The following is a 17,274-nucleotide window of genomic DNA, read 5'->3' as shown; positions in this document are numbered from 1 at the left end:
AACGATGCTGAACGCGGTAAAAATCTCTGCGTAGCTTCAATGAGTTGTGTAGATATTTCCCATCTTCATATTTATACAAATTTCATTCACTATTTATTGACCTATTGACTTATATCTATTGACTCGTTGAGATATCCACTTTTTATTGAGCAGCAATTCTAGAATTTGATATTCAGAACTAGTTGATTCGATAAAAATCGGAAAAACTGATAAGGCTTCATTGATTACAAGCTTATTAGCATAAATATTTCATAACTGCAAGCTCAGTCTGAATACAGCGTTTAATTCAGATATTGGACACGGAGAGGGGAGGGGGGCGGTTTGAGTGGGGGGGGGGGGGGTGCTATCAATGGAAATTCTTCAAGTCAATTTAAACCACAAACCGTTCTCCTAATAAGTGTCGCGAACTGTTCTCTGAAGAACGAACCGGCGAGACAGTAGATGAAAAAATTAATAGCATGATTCGAGTGTTTCATCAAGACAAAAATAGCGAACAACCTCGGTGACGTAATGGTGGAATGTATCAAGGAGGCTTGATAGGGTAGCGTTGTAGTAATGAATACCATGTTAACGGTTAAAAGCAAACGAGTCAAATTATCATAACGCGAATCTGTATTTTTGTTGGCCGTTTTGTTGAGATGTTTCGCTACGATGCGAGATCGATTCAATTGGACAATGATGATCGTATTACAAGTAGCGATGAATAGAAATGGTAGTATCGAATACATAGCTGCGTCCACCCAGACTCGGTATTTAGTGCGGTAAGTTCGCCAGGCGGCTGTCGGTGCTAGGCAGACGTATTCACCTCGGTCGATGATTCTCCTGACGCTACCGGCGAGTACGCTCGAGTTCACGGCGCCGACGAATACGAAAACGATCGCGAAGAAAATCATAGCTTTTCTCGCGGTCCAAATAGTTCTGGCTTTCGTAGGCGATACGACGCAGATACAACGTTCGACCGTCAGTAAAACGATGATCCACGATGACATGTGTTCGGCGAATTTGGTCAGAAACGTCAGCGACACGCACGACACCTGCGACACTGCGCGAATATCGTACAGCGAGTCGGGCCAGTAAGCCACTCGCGTGAACTTACTCATCAACAATTCAAGATCTATATCTAGAGTATCGAAAAAAGCTAGAAACATCATCAGAATACCGGACGATGAATTACGATAGAATTTCGAAGAAAATAAAACCACGAATGATAACAGGTTCCCGATATTACCGATAACTACGATCGGAATGGCGCCGTATTTTATGGCGTAGAAGTAATCTTTATAAAATGTGAACAAGAAGAAATGAAGTGTCGCGTTATTGTTCGTCGACGACATAGGGACAGAACTGACGATTAATCGCAGAAAGCCAGTCAAGACGGGCTGATTCTGATTGGACAGTGCGAGCTTCCATCAATATCATAGTACTACGACTAATTAACGATTATATACATACTTCGAAAAGAAATATGATACTTTTCTAATCGACGAATCGATCTTTAAAAATATAGATTAGAAATATTCAACTTACGATGGTTTTATCCATTCATTTTCTTCCGGGTCTAAAATGCTTAATAGATGACCTAAACGGCTGTATGTTTGACACTGGTATTCTGACTCGTATGAATTGGTCACTCGTGTGTGACTCCCGTAGCACATTCTGTTCCGTGTGATCCATGTTTTAACTGTTTTTGTCGTATTGGGACAAACTGAAAACGAACTTCATTATAGAAAGAACAATCCCGGAAATGTTTAAAACGTATGAGTCGTTTAGCAGATGTTGTAATTTATTCCTGATACAAGAAGCCGGGACCATGAATGTCAGGAGTTCAGTGAGATCGTCTGATTACCTGTAGGGCGAATACACGAATACTGCAAGTAGGAAACCTTTTTGACCTCGTTACAAACGTCATAAGCATAAACAGCTTTGAAATCATAATCACATCTCGTTTTTCCGTCGCAAACTGAGACAGCTTTCGACCAGTCGTCCATAACCTGACACAAAAACTAAATTTAACTCTTTTTTACCTTTCGAATATCGAGGCCGTTATTCACAAAATCTTCACAGTTCTAATCTTTGTGTAAATAAGTATACTTGCCGTATTCGACAATGGACATTTCATCGGGTCTGCTTTCGCATCGCTCCAGTCCGGACCGATTCGCCACGTGGTCAGTTTAATTCGCTTCTTTCCCGGGCAAATCAGCGATGACGGGCGTTCCGAAAACTGTTGAATATATCGCTCTGAAAATATCCGTTTGGAACAGAAATTTTCAATGAAATAAGTTCGAAAAAATCTTGCATTCATTATATGTCGCAATGAATTCACAGTAATGATGAATTTAGTTAACCTCCGCTTGTTCTTTCGCAAATGTAATAGTTCTTTTCGGCACAGTTTTCAGATTGCCACAAACCACTGAGCCGCAACATCAAACATTTCAGATTATCAGAATCATCCGGTTTATGAATCCAATAGTATCTTGTCAAAGGCGCTGTCGACCAATCTTCCCAAATCCATTCTTTCGTATAGATATGAAAAATAAAAAAGGATAATTTGCATAACTGATAAGACTTTTTGTAATGATGATTTTCGATCCACTACGCACTGGAATCAAGGGTGTCCTCTTGATCGGCACCGAGTCCAAAAAATCCAGCTACCTTCTTGAAAAATCCCGAAAATATGGATCCTATTGAATGGAGGTAAGATTATCAATGTAACTGTTTGGATGGATTCGATCAACGTGAAGATGTATGTATGCACTAGTAGCGAAAACTCCTCATTTCAAGTCATCGTGTTTATCAACTTGACACCATACAGGTTCATTTCCAACATTTCTCATCGTGAATTTGGAAGTGTTCTCTCTTACCGGTATCTGTTGATATATCATCATCCTCAGCCTTGCGACCATAGCGAGCAGCACCCAACCACCACCGAGGCTCCGTAAACAACATGAACCATGATCGCGTTTTGTCGACAATCTGCCGTTTCCAGAACTGATTCTCATTCGGGTTGCTGTTTACGGCTAATGTAGAGTTTAACAGTAAACATTTCGCCCGAGCGGCGGCCCAGGTTAACTTCTCATCCGAGATGAAATAACACGATCGTCCCCGACTAATCCAACCAGACGGGCACGGGCTATTAGTGTTCGGGTCTGAAGAAAATATACTAATATCTTACCCATTATAATAATGGCATAATGTAATTCTCAATAGGTTTTCAAGTAAAATCGTTTGTATTTGCACATCTATCCATTCCTATATATAAAGCCTATTTCTATTGAGACCAAGTCAAAACAGGAAGTGAAATAATTTTGACGTACCTGTCGCATATAACGATGGTATGAACAGTAACAAAGTAACTGCCAACATCAAACCACTAAAATTATATACAATACATCAAATCAAATAATTGTGTTTAGATCAATTACAGAACAAGATCAATTACTTAAAACACTGGAGAAAACTACAATGCGTGTGATACGTGTCAACCATTTATTTACTAATCTTGTTTTGTGACGACCGAGGTTCAAAAAACTGCCGAATTAATTGTGAAACCTACGGAATATATCCATGCCGATAATAATCCATGATTTTCTATTTGATATAAAACTGAAATGAAACGTGAGAATTTGTACACTTGTTTTCAACGCTGAATAGAATGTAATAAATATCACATCAGTAAACTAACGTTTACTCAAGCAGGTGCCCATTCCGAGATTTAAAAAATGAGTCAGACGCTTCCGAGTGATATGGTCCCCGGCGCCGCCCACTGATATCTAAATCAATCAACTAATTCTGTATTTCTATTTTTTAATATCGTTGCTGATGTGGATGCCCAGCCGCTCGAAAAAGTAAGCAATGGTTAGAGAAGGAGCCCATGGCGAGTGAGTGAAGTATACTCTGGCAAGCGGGGAAATCTCGCCTGCTTCCTCACCTGCCGGTGCAATTATGAGCATAACGTCCGATTCGCAGTCCATAGCTTACTTCCTGGTGCGGGAAAACCCAACCCGGAAATCTTTACAATATGAATTCGATGGTGCCCATAACGCCTTAAACGTGATAAAAGTGATAAAGTAAATATGATGGAAAGATCCTTAATGTTATATCGGAGTTTTGAACTGTAAATTATAAATTCTAATTGCTTTAATGAAATGAACAAATTTGAATCTGTCACCTACCATCATGCCTACTGCTCAAGAAGGCTCTAAACCCAAGCAAATCCACCCACCCACCAACAGGGGCTGTTCACACAATGGTATCGTCACCATTCACAGGGCCTTGTTACAAGATTATACCAGTACCTGTCCTTTCAGGGGACTATAGCGATATATATGTAGTGATAGTAATCAATTAAGTTATAATATTAGTAATTGATAATGATGAGATATAATGATAGTAATGTATATAGTAATTAATGATGATTAGGGAACTAAACCTAACCCTAACCCTAATCCTAACCTCTAGTCCCCTATTCTTGAATCTTACCAGTATCTGTTAACATCGTCAATTTACATCGTGTGACAATCTCGTACATGTGTCTGGTCGGTCTGGGGTTGTATTTTCTAGCCGGCTACTAACTATGGTATTATGATGATTTTAAGCTGTTGTTATGGAAATGCAGACGGAGCTTTCATTGGAGCGAATCGAAAAGTTGAACGCTTTCGAAGCGCGTAATTTGTGCCGCGCTAAATCTGTACCGAACTATAAACAAGCTACGGACCTGGAAGGATTGAAACGTTGTCTACGTATTTACTACTACAAAAATAATTACACACAACTACATGAAAGGAGAGAGGTTTGTAATTTTACGTCTACATTTTTTCAAGACAGTTTTAAAGATAAGTGCCTTAATTAGGACAATACTTGCAGCTATCGATACAGAAACAGGTCCAAGTATAACGAATAAAAACCCACAGTAGATTCGTACAAACAGTTTATTTCCTTACAGTTTCGATGTTTAAACTAAACCTCATCTTCAGAGGTCGAAGAAAAAATGTAATTTTCTTTTTCTCCGAAGATGAGGTTTAGTTTTAAACAAAAAATTTGATTTTTTTTTTCCTCTGAAGATGAGGTTTAGTTTTAACCTCGAAACTGTAAGGCAATAAACTGTTATTTACAGAAGTAACTGTGGGTTTTATTCGTTAACTCTACACTGAGATTTATATCAGTTCACTGCAGTCAGGTCCAAGTATTGATTTTTTTTCAGCCAGCCGAGGTGTTCACAGATTTAGCGAGGAATTATGAGCGAAGTTGCAATGAATTGAAGTCATCATTGGAAAATTTGAAGGATTTGATGATTGATGTTCAGAGTCAGGACGATCGACTTTACGTAGAGATGGAAGAAATCGTTCCTAACTTCATGTCATTGATCGATGAACACATCGCTAAATTAGAAAAAACCAATTTCAGAATTCTAATCGCCGGTATGCTGATCTTATTGCTGCAACCACTATTTGTTTGGTACTAGGCCTATTTACTGATACCGAAGGGTGTTTGGGCAAAAGATTGATTTCTTAACTTGATGTTCTGCTTTAGACAAAGATGTTAATAGTTTTGGTTTGGACAATAACATTGGAACAAATAGCCAAATAAGACTGAAAAAAATTGATACCTTGTTTCTCACGCTCTGCTGAGCTTAAAACTTGACCCTGTCCGGCCGCCTATCTACCCTGTACATTACTTAAAAGATTGTGATCAATTTTACCATAACACACCCGCCAGACCCAGCTGCTGCGGAGAAACAAGGTATCATCTTTGTTTAGCCTAATGTTGATATGAATATAATTGATGTTGTAGGAGAACTAGTCGCCGGTAAAACTATGCTGCTGAATAGTTTACTCGGAGAAGTCATGCTTCCATCAAACTTCGAGAGCAACACATTCACAATCTGTGAAATCACAAAATCTCAAACTGATGAACGCTACGCTGAGGTTTTTCCGTGGCCTGGAGAAGGAGACAAGGTATTACTGAGCGACGGTCCGGATTTCACCGAGGATCTCGCTGAATATATACAACGCAAGGGTGAAAACAGCGATAGAGGTCGTTACGCTAGAGTGGTCATATATTTGAATAATGATTTTTTGGAGGTAAGGTTAAGATACTAGAGACACCAACCCTAGACCAATTTTGATGAAACACTCTATGAGTCGGTGTTGTAATGATAATGTAAAATCTAAAGAATTGAGCAGAATTCATTCAATATTTTGACTGTACCCTAATAGTCATCTTCCCATTCTTAAGGTTCCTCCTTATATCTTGTGTATTTCATAGGATGGTATTACGATAGTAGATAGTCCTGGTATTGGTGATGTTCCTGGTCTTACTAATATGGTCATCGATGAACTCGTGAATGCGTCTGCTTTCCTTTACGTAGTGAATGTTACTAATAGACTGGGAGTTCAAGAAGATCGAGTAAGTGATGAAATCTAAAACAAATTAGTTAAACAAATTTTCTAGTGTCCTTCAAAATATAAAGAGCCATGAATTGCGTAAGCTTATTTAACTCTGATCAGTGAAGCCTTAAACCCATAATGCATTTAAGGGAGTATGACTTGCGCCTCTGCTACTGTCGGTACTCACCTTGTTAGGGTTGAAGATCTACTGTCCATGTTGTTGATAAAATGTTCTCTAGCATCAACCTGAGAATGATGAAATTGTAAGATATGCTGAACATAGCATTTCAAACGATTCCGTCAAACTTTTTAATCAAACTTGTGATCATATGAAATTGAATTGTTTACAGCTCGTCAGTTTACTTCATAAAGTTACTGAACTCAAGTCATTAGATGATCGCAGAATGTTTTTACCTCAAAGCGCGATATTTGTGTGTAATCAATGGGATCTGGTGAGTCAGAAAATTCAAATGTTCATCTACAAAAGTCGTTTAACGTGAATTCGTAAGATCAGGGTTTTTTTTCAGGTTAAGTTGGCCGATCGCGAAATGGTTTTGTCAAAAGTCAGGAAAAAGCTGGCAAAAGTTTGGACCGGTTTACAAGATGAACAAGTGATTCCCTTCAGCGCTTTAGAAGCTGAATTAGCTGAAAATGCATATCCTAAAGAGCTTGGTGGCTGTATGACTCCAGAATTCATAGCACTGCTTGATGGAATAAAGCGTTTAATTCCTAACGGACTTGAGAATAAACTAACATATTCCTATTGGTAAGTATCAAATCTTAATTTAAACAGATAACTCTCAAGTTGGATCCGATGAACTTCGAGACTTTTTAACTCGTGAAGATAACTGTTTGACTCAGAGATGATCGTTCGAGTAAAATAATTATCTTTGAGATAACTGTTCAACTAGGGTCAGATATTATTTTTCTGACCCTGAATTATATAACATCCAACTCTGCTTTCGCTCTCAAGTTGGGATAATTTATATGGTTCAAAAAGATCCCATGTGACTGGAATCTACTTTATTTCATTTTGATTAATTTACAGCATAGAGCAGAGATGATGATTTTCTATGAACAAATAAATTCCATGATTCATAGATCAGCGATTGAAAGATATGAATTCTTTTTTATCTAGCTGGATTCAAAGTTTTGTGAAACGGTTATTTCGTCAAATCAGCGGAAATATGAATAAATGCCACAAATCGGCCGAGGATAACAAACGGCTGCTGGAAGATTCGCGCGCGAGCATTAAAAAACTCAGTGAATATTCAGAGAAACAAATGAAATCACTCAGAAAATATGTCGAAGATGAAGTAAAAATGATTTCCAAAGATTTAAAAGCGTTTTTGCTGAAAGGTAAATCGCATATCATACAGAAATGTTTTTAGTTTACGGTAATCAAGGGTGATTTATGAAATCTTTGATTTACAGATGAAGTTGTTGAAGATATTTGTACTTCTTGCTGCAACGACGGGATGAATTCACAAATTCAAGGAGTGGACACTTTTCAAAAAACTCTGAAACAAATATTCGCTAAAGAGTTGAAACGTCACATAAACGATTGGGAATCAAAGGAGAAAAGATTTGCTCGAGTTTGTCCTGAAGTCGTTGAAAGATATAATAAAATGTACGGTGATATTCTACTGAAACTCGATAGGATTTCAACCGTTTTGGAAACTCATGCTGTTGATACGACGTCTGCTGACCCTTCAAAATCTGTGCGTCCACAAACTCAAAGAGTCTCGCGAGCGATCATCGACATGGTTGATTCGAGCGTTAAGACTACAGCGAGGAAAGTCGCTGTTGGACTTACAGTGCCAATATGGGCACCGGCTGCCCTTATTTTAGGTTTACCGGGTTTGATGTATTACGGCATTTTGTACATCCAAGAACAAGTACAAGCGATGAACTTTGAAATAATGTTAGTTCGCTATCAGGAAAATCCGAAAGAATTCATCTCAAAGGTTATGAAAATGTCGTTGAAAGATTTTTGCAAGAATGCTCTGAAAGACCACGTGCAAGATATTCTCAAACCGGCAGTTGAAATGGTGACTGACCTGGAAGACGTAATTCCAGAACTGATAGAAGCAGACAAAAGACAGATTGATATTCTACTAAAAGGCACGGGTAAAGAAGGAGATCTTGCCTTGTATCCTGGTCTAAAAAATAGCATTGTGACAATTCGAAATCGACTTTATCATTTTGAATTGTTCAGTTTAATGTCAACCTGCAGCAGCCAGCGAACTAACAGCATACATAAGTATTTCAACAGCGATGTTGTTATGAGTGAAAGAAAAGTAATGAAGAATTTGCTCGCTGATATTTGCGATGGTTCCATACGAGGCGCAGATCGAGTTTCCATTCGTAGCTACAAAAAACCAATTTCGCCTGAAGATATGAATTGTTATTTAGATGAAGAAATGACATACGCTCATGGGTTTGTATCTTTTCATATTCAGGTAATGCAGATCGGAATCCAGTTCCGCTGTTTTCAAATTCTGACTCTAAGGTTGAAACATTGCACTGCAGATGAACTAGTTCTAGAGAACTAAAGCCATTCATCCTAAAATTGACCATACCGCATTAAAAGTAGCATAACTCTTCCAAAATAAATCTGCTTTTGAAAATAGCTCCGCATCAAAATTATCTTATAGTTGTACTTCTTTTTGTGTGTTTTTTTTCATCAATTGCCTTTGACATTCGTTTGTCTATGGAAACCAAGTTGCAATAAGAGTCTATATCGTTTAAAATTTTCAATTGATTTAAAGGTATTCAATTCTGTTTTGTAGATACCAGTGTAACAGTCGATTAGTGAAGTTCTACGGTATAGTGCAGGTCGACAATGATTCGATGCATTTTATTTTGGACCCGATTCTGTACGCGCTGCGCGAATACAACATGATCTCATTGATACCAACCATCGACGACGTGACATCAAAAATCTGTGAGATCAATTCAATCATCAGACAAATCGTCGAAGGCCTTCGATATCTGCATGACAAGAAAATGACACATTTTGACCTGTCTCTCGACACAGTTGCGGTAAGACGCGCTATGACTTACTCAATAGTTAATGGCCTTGGATACAAACACAGAATTTCGTCCTAAAACTAAACAAACATTTTTCAGGTCGCCAGAAGTTCATTGTTATGAGGTTCCTCTGTATGTTAAATACACCTTGTCTGAATACCAGACAATATACGTTTCCCCTACCTTGTTTCGTGAACTATGACTACGTACTAGACTACTTGAATGCTCTGCTCCAGAAAGGATATTTTGTCAATCCACAATTTTACTGGTACTCAAAGATGCCCTTGAAATATAGAATGCCTTTTGCCTGAGTTTACTCATTCAAGACAAATCAGTATTTAAAGAGTCATAAGGTTTAAACTTATTTTATAAAAATGTGGTGACCTAAATGAGGATCCAGTTCAACAGTTGTCAGTTAAAGTTTTACCCTGAATTCTGAATCAGATTCCAAAGCTGTAGAGTAAACTTTGAGTTAAGATTATAAGATACGTTAATTTTCCATGTTGTGATCTTGGGTTTTTATTCACAAATACGGAACGACTGGGTCTCGGTGTCTGTTCGATGAAATATTAGATTCTTTGTTATTTTCAGGTTGTTGAAGACAACATGATCAAATTGGTCAATTTCTCTTCGAATCATCGAAAGTTGCCGGATATTTCAAAAGACGACCCAACACCATATCGATATATTGCCCCCGAAGTGCTCCGAATTGGGGAATATCACGCAGCGGCTGATATGTACGCGATCGGGCTGATGATGTGGGAAATGTGGACCGGTGATCGAGCTTACGACGCTGAATTGACGTCTCCTAAATCGCCAAAAACCGTAAACGACTTTCTGAAATACGTCGAAACCAATCGACCCGATTTACAATCGATAGCTGCTGACAGGAGCAATGAATCGGTTGTGCGCGAGTGGAAACGATTGATGTTAGACTCGTGGAAATCGCAACCCGAAAAACGAGTCACTGCAAACAAATGGCTCGAAGATTATTTGAACTTTTCTCCAAAATAAGCTACTGTACGTACATGAAATTAATTTTTGACACCGGGAGAATGTCTCAATTAGGCTATACCATAAAAACTGTGATTATTTGTGAACAATTTTATTTTGTAATGTTTAAGATAAGTTTTAACTTCCTATTTGTTTAATATTTCTAGTTATATTGAAATAAAATTTTTGATAATTAGTCAGCAATTGTAAAACCACCCCAATGTTTATCGTGTAGAGTTTGTGATCTTTCTAAATGGTGCTGTGCTACAATATGTTATTATATACAATGTACTCATTTAATAGATAATATATTCTATTTGATATTCGAGATTTTAATGAAGTCCCATCCTATTTTATATCATAATGTATTTTTATTCATGAAGAATATAAGATTCGTTGACGCTTGAAATGGTGTTTATTGATTTTTGGACTGGGGGTTGTTGCTGTCGACAAAAACAAAGCAAACTGCATCAATCAGATTACAAGTAATTTAGTTCCGGTCCGGCCTTACTCAGATAAGGTGAAAATGAAACGAAATTGTTTTTTCTGACTTACTTTCCTATCCTTAACTCTTGACTTCTTTAGGACCAATTTTGCCGGTGTAAGAGGACAAGGTTGAACCATACCCACCCTTGTTTGCGCTTGTTTGGCCTAGTTGTGAATCATGGAAGCTCTATGGTTGGCCTGGTTGTGAATCGAGGAAATCCTAGGGTTGGCCTGGTTGTGAATCGTGAAAATCCTAGGGTTGGCCTGATTGTGAATCGTGGAAATCCTAGGGTTGGCCTGGTTGTGAATCATGGAAGCTCTAGGGTTGGCCTGTTTGTGAATCGAGGAAATCCTAGGGTTGGCCTGGTTGTGAATCGTGCAAATTCTAGGGTTGGCCTTTGGAATCGTAGACTGGTTACCGGTATATCTTCGGGACAGGCAACCAGTCACATATATCGTATCACAATCACAACGTGCCAGGGCACGATTCAAGTCTATTTTCCGAAGGTTGAAAGACAAAAAAGCAATGATATGAAAATTTCTTTATTTAGCATATGATCGAACTCTATCCGGTACTGCATAACATCAAATCACCCATTTTGCTTTTGAAAAACTCACGCACGGATGAAGGGAAAGCCGATTTTTCAGACTGAAGCGAGATCGGGAGCGATATCGGAACTCTGGGACAGGCTGCAAAACGTTTTTGTGAGCCGATTAGATTAGGTCGCCCCGAGCACGCCGGGCTGAATTAAAACGTTCGCATCGGCAAAGGAAGACTTTTCAAAACTCTCGCATACCAGGGTCGAGTTTCACAAGTAGTACTAACTCTTAATGAAGTAGTCTTAAATTGATAAAGGAGTTAATAGCATACTTATGAAGCTTGCCGTACCCCGGGCAGGATTTGGTCACTGATGCGGGAGTTTCAATCAGCCAGCAGTTTCATACACACACACCGCGAGTACAGAGTATTTCATTCCCTGCAAGGTCCAGTTTCACAAACTCCTATATTTATTCAGGATTCAGTTAAACTATATTTGTTAAACGGATCGAGTGGACCCGGTTTCACTTACATAGAGGAATCAATGTTTGGTTTTTTGTTTCTTAAACACTTAATAAGTCGATTCAATTTCAATTTGCCTGATCAATGAATATTTTTTAATTATGAAACTGAACCTATGGGATGTAGGTTATCATGTACGTGACGCAGAGTCTATGAAACTGCTGGCGTCTGTAATCATAAATGGAACAACAGAGAAAATATGTTTTTATTTCAAATAACACGATTACAACAGTTCATACAAAATAAAGTCCCATGATAAAAGTAAACCTGTCAATATTTGTCAACTTTCATGGGCTTATACCTAGTCCCACAGTCAATTTACAATAGGGCAACCTCGCTTAATTCGTCGACGGTTAATTCGTATAACTACCTAATTCGTACAAAAATGAAATGCCCGATTTCTTAATTCGTTATTCACTTCAATTTCCATCGGTTAATTCGTACTTCGTAATTCGTAAATCGTAGCCGTATCCACGGTCCATTTTCTTAAAAACTAAAGAAAATACGACGCGTAATTCCATCCCATTGTTCCACCTGCTGGCACTGATTGGCAAGCTTATCAATTACTTGTCAGTCAAGTCTGAACAATGAATGGCCGTGGCAGCGAGTTTGTTCCAATGCTAATGCCAATGGAAACAATTTTTAGCTGGTTTTTATTCATAGTTGATACAAATTAACAGATAAATCGATAATTCTACGAATTATACATAATTCATAGACAATACGAATTAATTATAATCCGTATAATGTCTAATTCGTAGAAAAAAAACGAATTAAGCTGGTTATTAACACAAATTTATACAAACACGTCCAGAACAGTGGAACCGGATTCTGAGGTAGAAGCTATTACAAATTAATGCAATTATTTGGAGTGTGTAAAATATCTCATGCCCTTGATCCATCTCAGAAAGCTCATCGTTAATCTTCAATTTAAATTTTCAATAAAAATCAAAATAACAAGAAAATCCACTGTACAAATTTAAAAGAATTAAAAGACACAATGTTTTGGAGTCTCTCTAGAGACCATTGTCAGATGTGAAGAAATAACTAAAACAGGGGGGGGGGGAATAGGAAGAAAAGGTGAATTGAAAAAGTAGAGCGGGGATGTTAAGTGCTTCAGGTTGAGAGGTTTTGTTATTTTGTGCATAGGTTGTTCTAGTTATTTCTTCATTTACTTGAGTTTTATTTGATTCCGATTCTTGATAAATAAATTACGTGTCTAATCTTTTAAATTTGTATATAGCGGGTTTTAATCATCTATTTCTACGCCTGAGTTAGTGAACAGCTTATTTCTACAGCAAAATGACGTCACAGCATTGCGAGACGGATCAGGGGATGAATCCATTGTTTTTATGGATACATGATTCGCTATCAATGAAACCATTACAAACAGAACAACAGTAGGTCCGCACTGGCCAGCACAATATACAAATTTTCATTTGGCTTTAAACTTTAAAACTGCAGGCACAATATAAAAATTTTCATTTGTCTTAAAACTTCAATATACTGCCAATTACTTCAGACTTCTGCAATTTTAATCTCAAGGTAGATGGCGTCTTGGTCCGTGTCCCTGTCAAATGGCGATTGGTCCCCACTTTGTCCTAGAATAGTGAAAACTTGCGTCTGCAAATATTACATCGAAAATGTTGGATTGAATTAGCAGTCAAGTGGGAATTTCATAAGAGTTTTATAGTTACCGTATAGAACTCCAAATAATTAAACACCATTATTCAATCTTTGAAAGATTTGTAGAACGCAATGTTCACTGTTTGCAGATTGGAAAGGTCCAGCTTCATTTTGGTCCCTAAAATACAAAAGTTGTATAATTATGATGTGATAATTCTAACTTTGAGCAGAAAAAAAGTGATTGAAAATTCACCTTATCTGTAATTCCATGGTGTTTAATTCTAGTGGAATGATTTCAAATAGTTGACTGTTTCCAGCTCAGAACTTATTCATCATCATAGTGTTGAACTGGATGGTTATAAAAGACAAAGCTTTTTAACAGGAAATGACTTCATACATTCACAGTGAAACAGAGCAAGTCTTATAGAGACTGGAATCTGCAGAGATATTTACCGGTGCTTGTTTCGAGGATCTAAAGCAATGTCCATCATTAACAAATCTTCAGTGAATCTGTCAGGGGTCCGCTTATTTCGGCTCCTAAAATACAAATGAATTGACGTTAGAAATTGTCAGTTAAGTTGTTATGAAATAAGAGCTGTTTCAGATTGAAGCTCACAGCTTTTCATCTCACTTGTTTGCAGAATTGTTAGGCTACGTGTGAGTTAAATCTAGCGATATGTTCGAGGTGAACTTTGAACCAGGTCTTACTGTAGATTTCTGGAGCTGTAAATTAAAGTGAACTTTATTCTGTCAAGAGAAAGAATTGATTAGTTAAATAAAGATATATCACATGTATATCTGCTACCGGTATTCTGAAAATTACTATTTTTCTTACCTGTTTTGATCATTGTAGCAAATTGTCCACGATATTTCCCGAGGAAGAGATTTTGATAGGTGATGCAGCAGCATGCAGCACTTCTTACAAAGCTTTTGAGAGAATGACACATAAAAATACTGTATAGAATAATATATTGCTAGGTTATTATCAAATTAGAGCAAAACTCACCATTTCCAGACTTGTAACAGATTCTGTCTAAGGTTCCGCTTATTTTGGCTCCTAAAATACAAATGCAGAAATGCTATGAATTGTCAGCTCAGTTGTTATGAAATGAGATCTGTTTCAGATTGAAGCTCACAGCTTTCGTCTCACTTGTTTGCAGAATTACTAGCATGCATGTGAGGAGGATCTAGCAATACGTTTGAGGTTTACTCTGAACTCGGGTCTTATGAGCTGTAAATTCTGGTTCTATGTGGATTTCATTCTGTAACGAGAAATAGATAAGTGTTATTAAGAAACATGACATACACGTCTGCTTTTCTGGAATTAACTATTCTTCTTACCTGTTTCGATTACCGGGAATTGTAGCAAATTGTCCACGATATTTCCCGAGGAAGAGATTTTGATACGGGATGCAGCAGCAGCACTTCTTTCAATGCTTTTGAGAGAATGAAATATAAAAATACCGAATAGAATAATATATTGCTAGGTTATTATCAAATTAGAGCACATGGAGTGATGAAAAACTCACCGGACTATCGGATTAGTTTCGTACCATTTTGACCATGCAGACTATTTCCATTTCTAGCTGGACTTCACTTCCAAGAGCCATAATGTCATAAAGTTAAGAGCACTGATGATTCCCTGAAAAAATTAAAACATAGATTATTGAAGCATACAGTTGTATAACAAGCAAGAACCAGGTTGAATTATGTAGAGAAAATTACTTACATACAACACCACAAATTACAGCAATAAATCGATAGAAAACTAACCACTTCTGACTTCTGTTTAATTTGTAGAATGCAAGGTTTACTGTTTGCAGATTTGCAATGGTTAACCATCATTTTGGCCCCTAAAATACAAATGTAGAGAAGCATAAATTACATGAAGTTGTAATGAAATAAGAGCAGTTTCAAACCATCTCTCACCATTTTCCTCAATGTTTTTAAGCTAACCGTATTTGAGGTCGGCTGTTGGGTGCTAAAACCTCCAACGCTCTGTCCGCTGAAAATATGTATGAAAAACATATGTCGTTGATAATTTCCACTTCGATCAGGATTTAAAATGATTGAAAACTCACCTCAAACTGCTGTGATATGAAAAATAAACAGATAGATAATGAATACTGATGATATATTTCCAAACAGGTTTTACCCGCTGCTGCTGCTGCTGCTGCTGCTGCTGCTGCTGGTGCTGTGTGTTTTCTGAAATGAGAGTAAAACAGCAGTTTTTAGTTTGAAAATAAATCAAATCCTCGACAAAAACTCCTGAGAATTCTGTAGAGAAATTCATCATTAGCTTTGAACTTAACCTTTTACATAGTTGATTCTATTGCGTTTATTTCATTCTGAAAAGAAAAAGAAACAATACTCAGTAACAACAGAGCAACAAGTAACATCTCAAAGTTTTCAATCAATCAGAAACTGGTGTCAATAACAGTTAACAACAACTGTCAACAACTGTGATCTATGATGTTCCTTCACCACAATTAAATGTGTTCACAATTTTGCTGTAGATTTCGGACTGACTGAACCGTTACAGATACATGTAACATTGTGTACAGATACAGAGTACAGATTACTGCATTACTTCATCCTGTGATTGAACAGTGATTTGTTCTCTCATCTTCACTATTCCCATTCGTCTAACTAAAACATCAGAACACTTCAACTCATCTAACCTCCCAACCCGACCCTCCCAGACCCCTTCCCCTCCCCCCTCCCGGACCCCTTCCCTCCCGCCCTCCCGGACCCCTTCCCTCCCCCTCCCAGACCCCTTCCCTCCGCCCTCCCAGACCCCTTCCCTCCCCCCTCCCAGACCCCTTCCCTACCCCCTCCCAGACCCCTTCCCTCCCGCCCTCCCAGAACCCTTCAAGCCCGCCCTCCCAGAACCCTTCCCTCCCGCCCTCCCAGACCCCTCCCCTCCCGCCCTCCCAGACTCCTTCCCTCCCGCCCTCCCAGACCCCATCCCTCCCAGACCCATACCTCCCACCCTCCCTCAGTGCCCACCCACCAAGCCCTCCCTCAATGCCCACCCACCCAGCCCTCCCTCAATGCCCACCCACCATGCCCTCCCACAATGCCCACCCACCAAGCCCTCCCACAATGCCCACCTACCAAGCCCTCCCTCAATGCCCGCCCACCAAGCCCTCCCTCAATGCCCACCCACCAAGCCCTCCCTCAATGCCCACCCATCAGGTCTCCTCAACTCTTTGGTCTCTTCCTATGACATCACTTATCTGTACAATACCTCAAAAAGGAATTGCCATTTTTCACGATCATATCAATTGAACTAACAAATATAAATACTTAATCGATTGCATCATTCACAGGCTCAGAGATGAAGGAATTCAAATGTGTCGAAAATCACAAGGCCTCATTTCTACAGGCATTTCATATTGATATGTTTCGATTTAATTGATGATGAAATAAATTACAATTACTATTACCATAGATGATTCCTTTATCAATAGGTCACCAAACCAGGACCGCAATAGATTTCCTTTAACAATTGGAGTGAGTTTCAGTTAGTTGTAGAGGTGTCTATCTCTAAATTATCAAACCAAACCTAAGAAACTAAACTAACGTTGTGGTAAATGAGGGAGGTATGGAGGGTTCACGAGAACCAGACCAAACCTCTACACTCACAATGTTGTGTGGAGGGCAAACACAAACCAAGAACAAGAATGA

At 38.4% G+C, this 17,274-nt stretch overlaps 2 protein-coding genes and 1 long non-coding RNA gene across 4 annotated transcripts; 1 reads left to right on the top strand and 2 right to left on the bottom strand.

Annotated features, from left to right (window-relative positions):
* Positions 1-365: 365 nt before the first annotated feature.
* On the bottom strand, positions 366-1,334 carry LOC141908431 (FMRFamide receptor-like). Its single transcript, XM_074798479.1, has one exon. It carries the CDS (start codon positions 1,332-1,334, stop codon positions 366-368), a length of 969 nt encoding a protein of 322 aa, XP_074654580.1.
* A 2,647-nt stretch (positions 1,335-3,981) lies between these two features.
* On the top strand, positions 3,982-10,812 carry LOC141909055 (uncharacterized). Of its 2 annotated transcripts, none has more exons than XM_074799387.1 (11): positions 3,982-4,067; positions 4,596-4,789; positions 5,201-5,417; positions 5,791-6,080; positions 6,265-6,405; positions 6,737-6,838; positions 6,914-7,152; positions 7,525-7,745; positions 7,821-8,826; positions 9,179-9,431; positions 10,011-10,812. In XM_074799387.1, exons 2-11 carry the CDS (start codon positions 4,604-4,606, stop codon positions 10,431-10,433), a joined length of 3,078 nt encoding a protein of 1,025 aa, XP_074655488.1. In that variant the 5' UTR covers positions 3,982-4,067; positions 4,596-4,603; the 3' UTR covers positions 10,434-10,812. The 2 variants fall into 2 exon arrangements, with proteins under 2 accessions (XP_074655488.1, XP_074655489.1); XM_074799388.1 differs by having other exon boundaries at positions 3,998-4,067; positions 4,561-4,789.
* Positions 10,813-14,925: 4,113 nt separating this feature from the next.
* Positions 14,926-15,323, bottom strand: LOC141909330 (uncharacterized). Its single transcript, XR_012619689.1, has 3 exons — positions 15,314-15,323; positions 15,114-15,226; positions 14,926-15,020 (listed from the first exon to the last, which is right to left on the bottom strand). It is a non-coding gene; the product is annotated as an uncharacterized LOC141909330 (long non-coding RNA).
* Positions 15,324-17,274: the final 1,951 nt, after the last annotated feature.

Source organism: Tubulanus polymorphus, chromosome 7 (genome assembly GCF_964204645.1).
Source record: "Tubulanus polymorphus chromosome 7, tnTubPoly1.2, whole genome shotgun sequence".
Lineage (NCBI taxonomy): Eukaryota > Metazoa > Nemertea > Palaeonemertea > Tubulaniformes > Tubulanidae > Tubulanus > Tubulanus polymorphus.
Note: the sequence above shows the minus strand (reverse complement) of the source record. Positions and strands in the feature narration are given on the sequence as shown.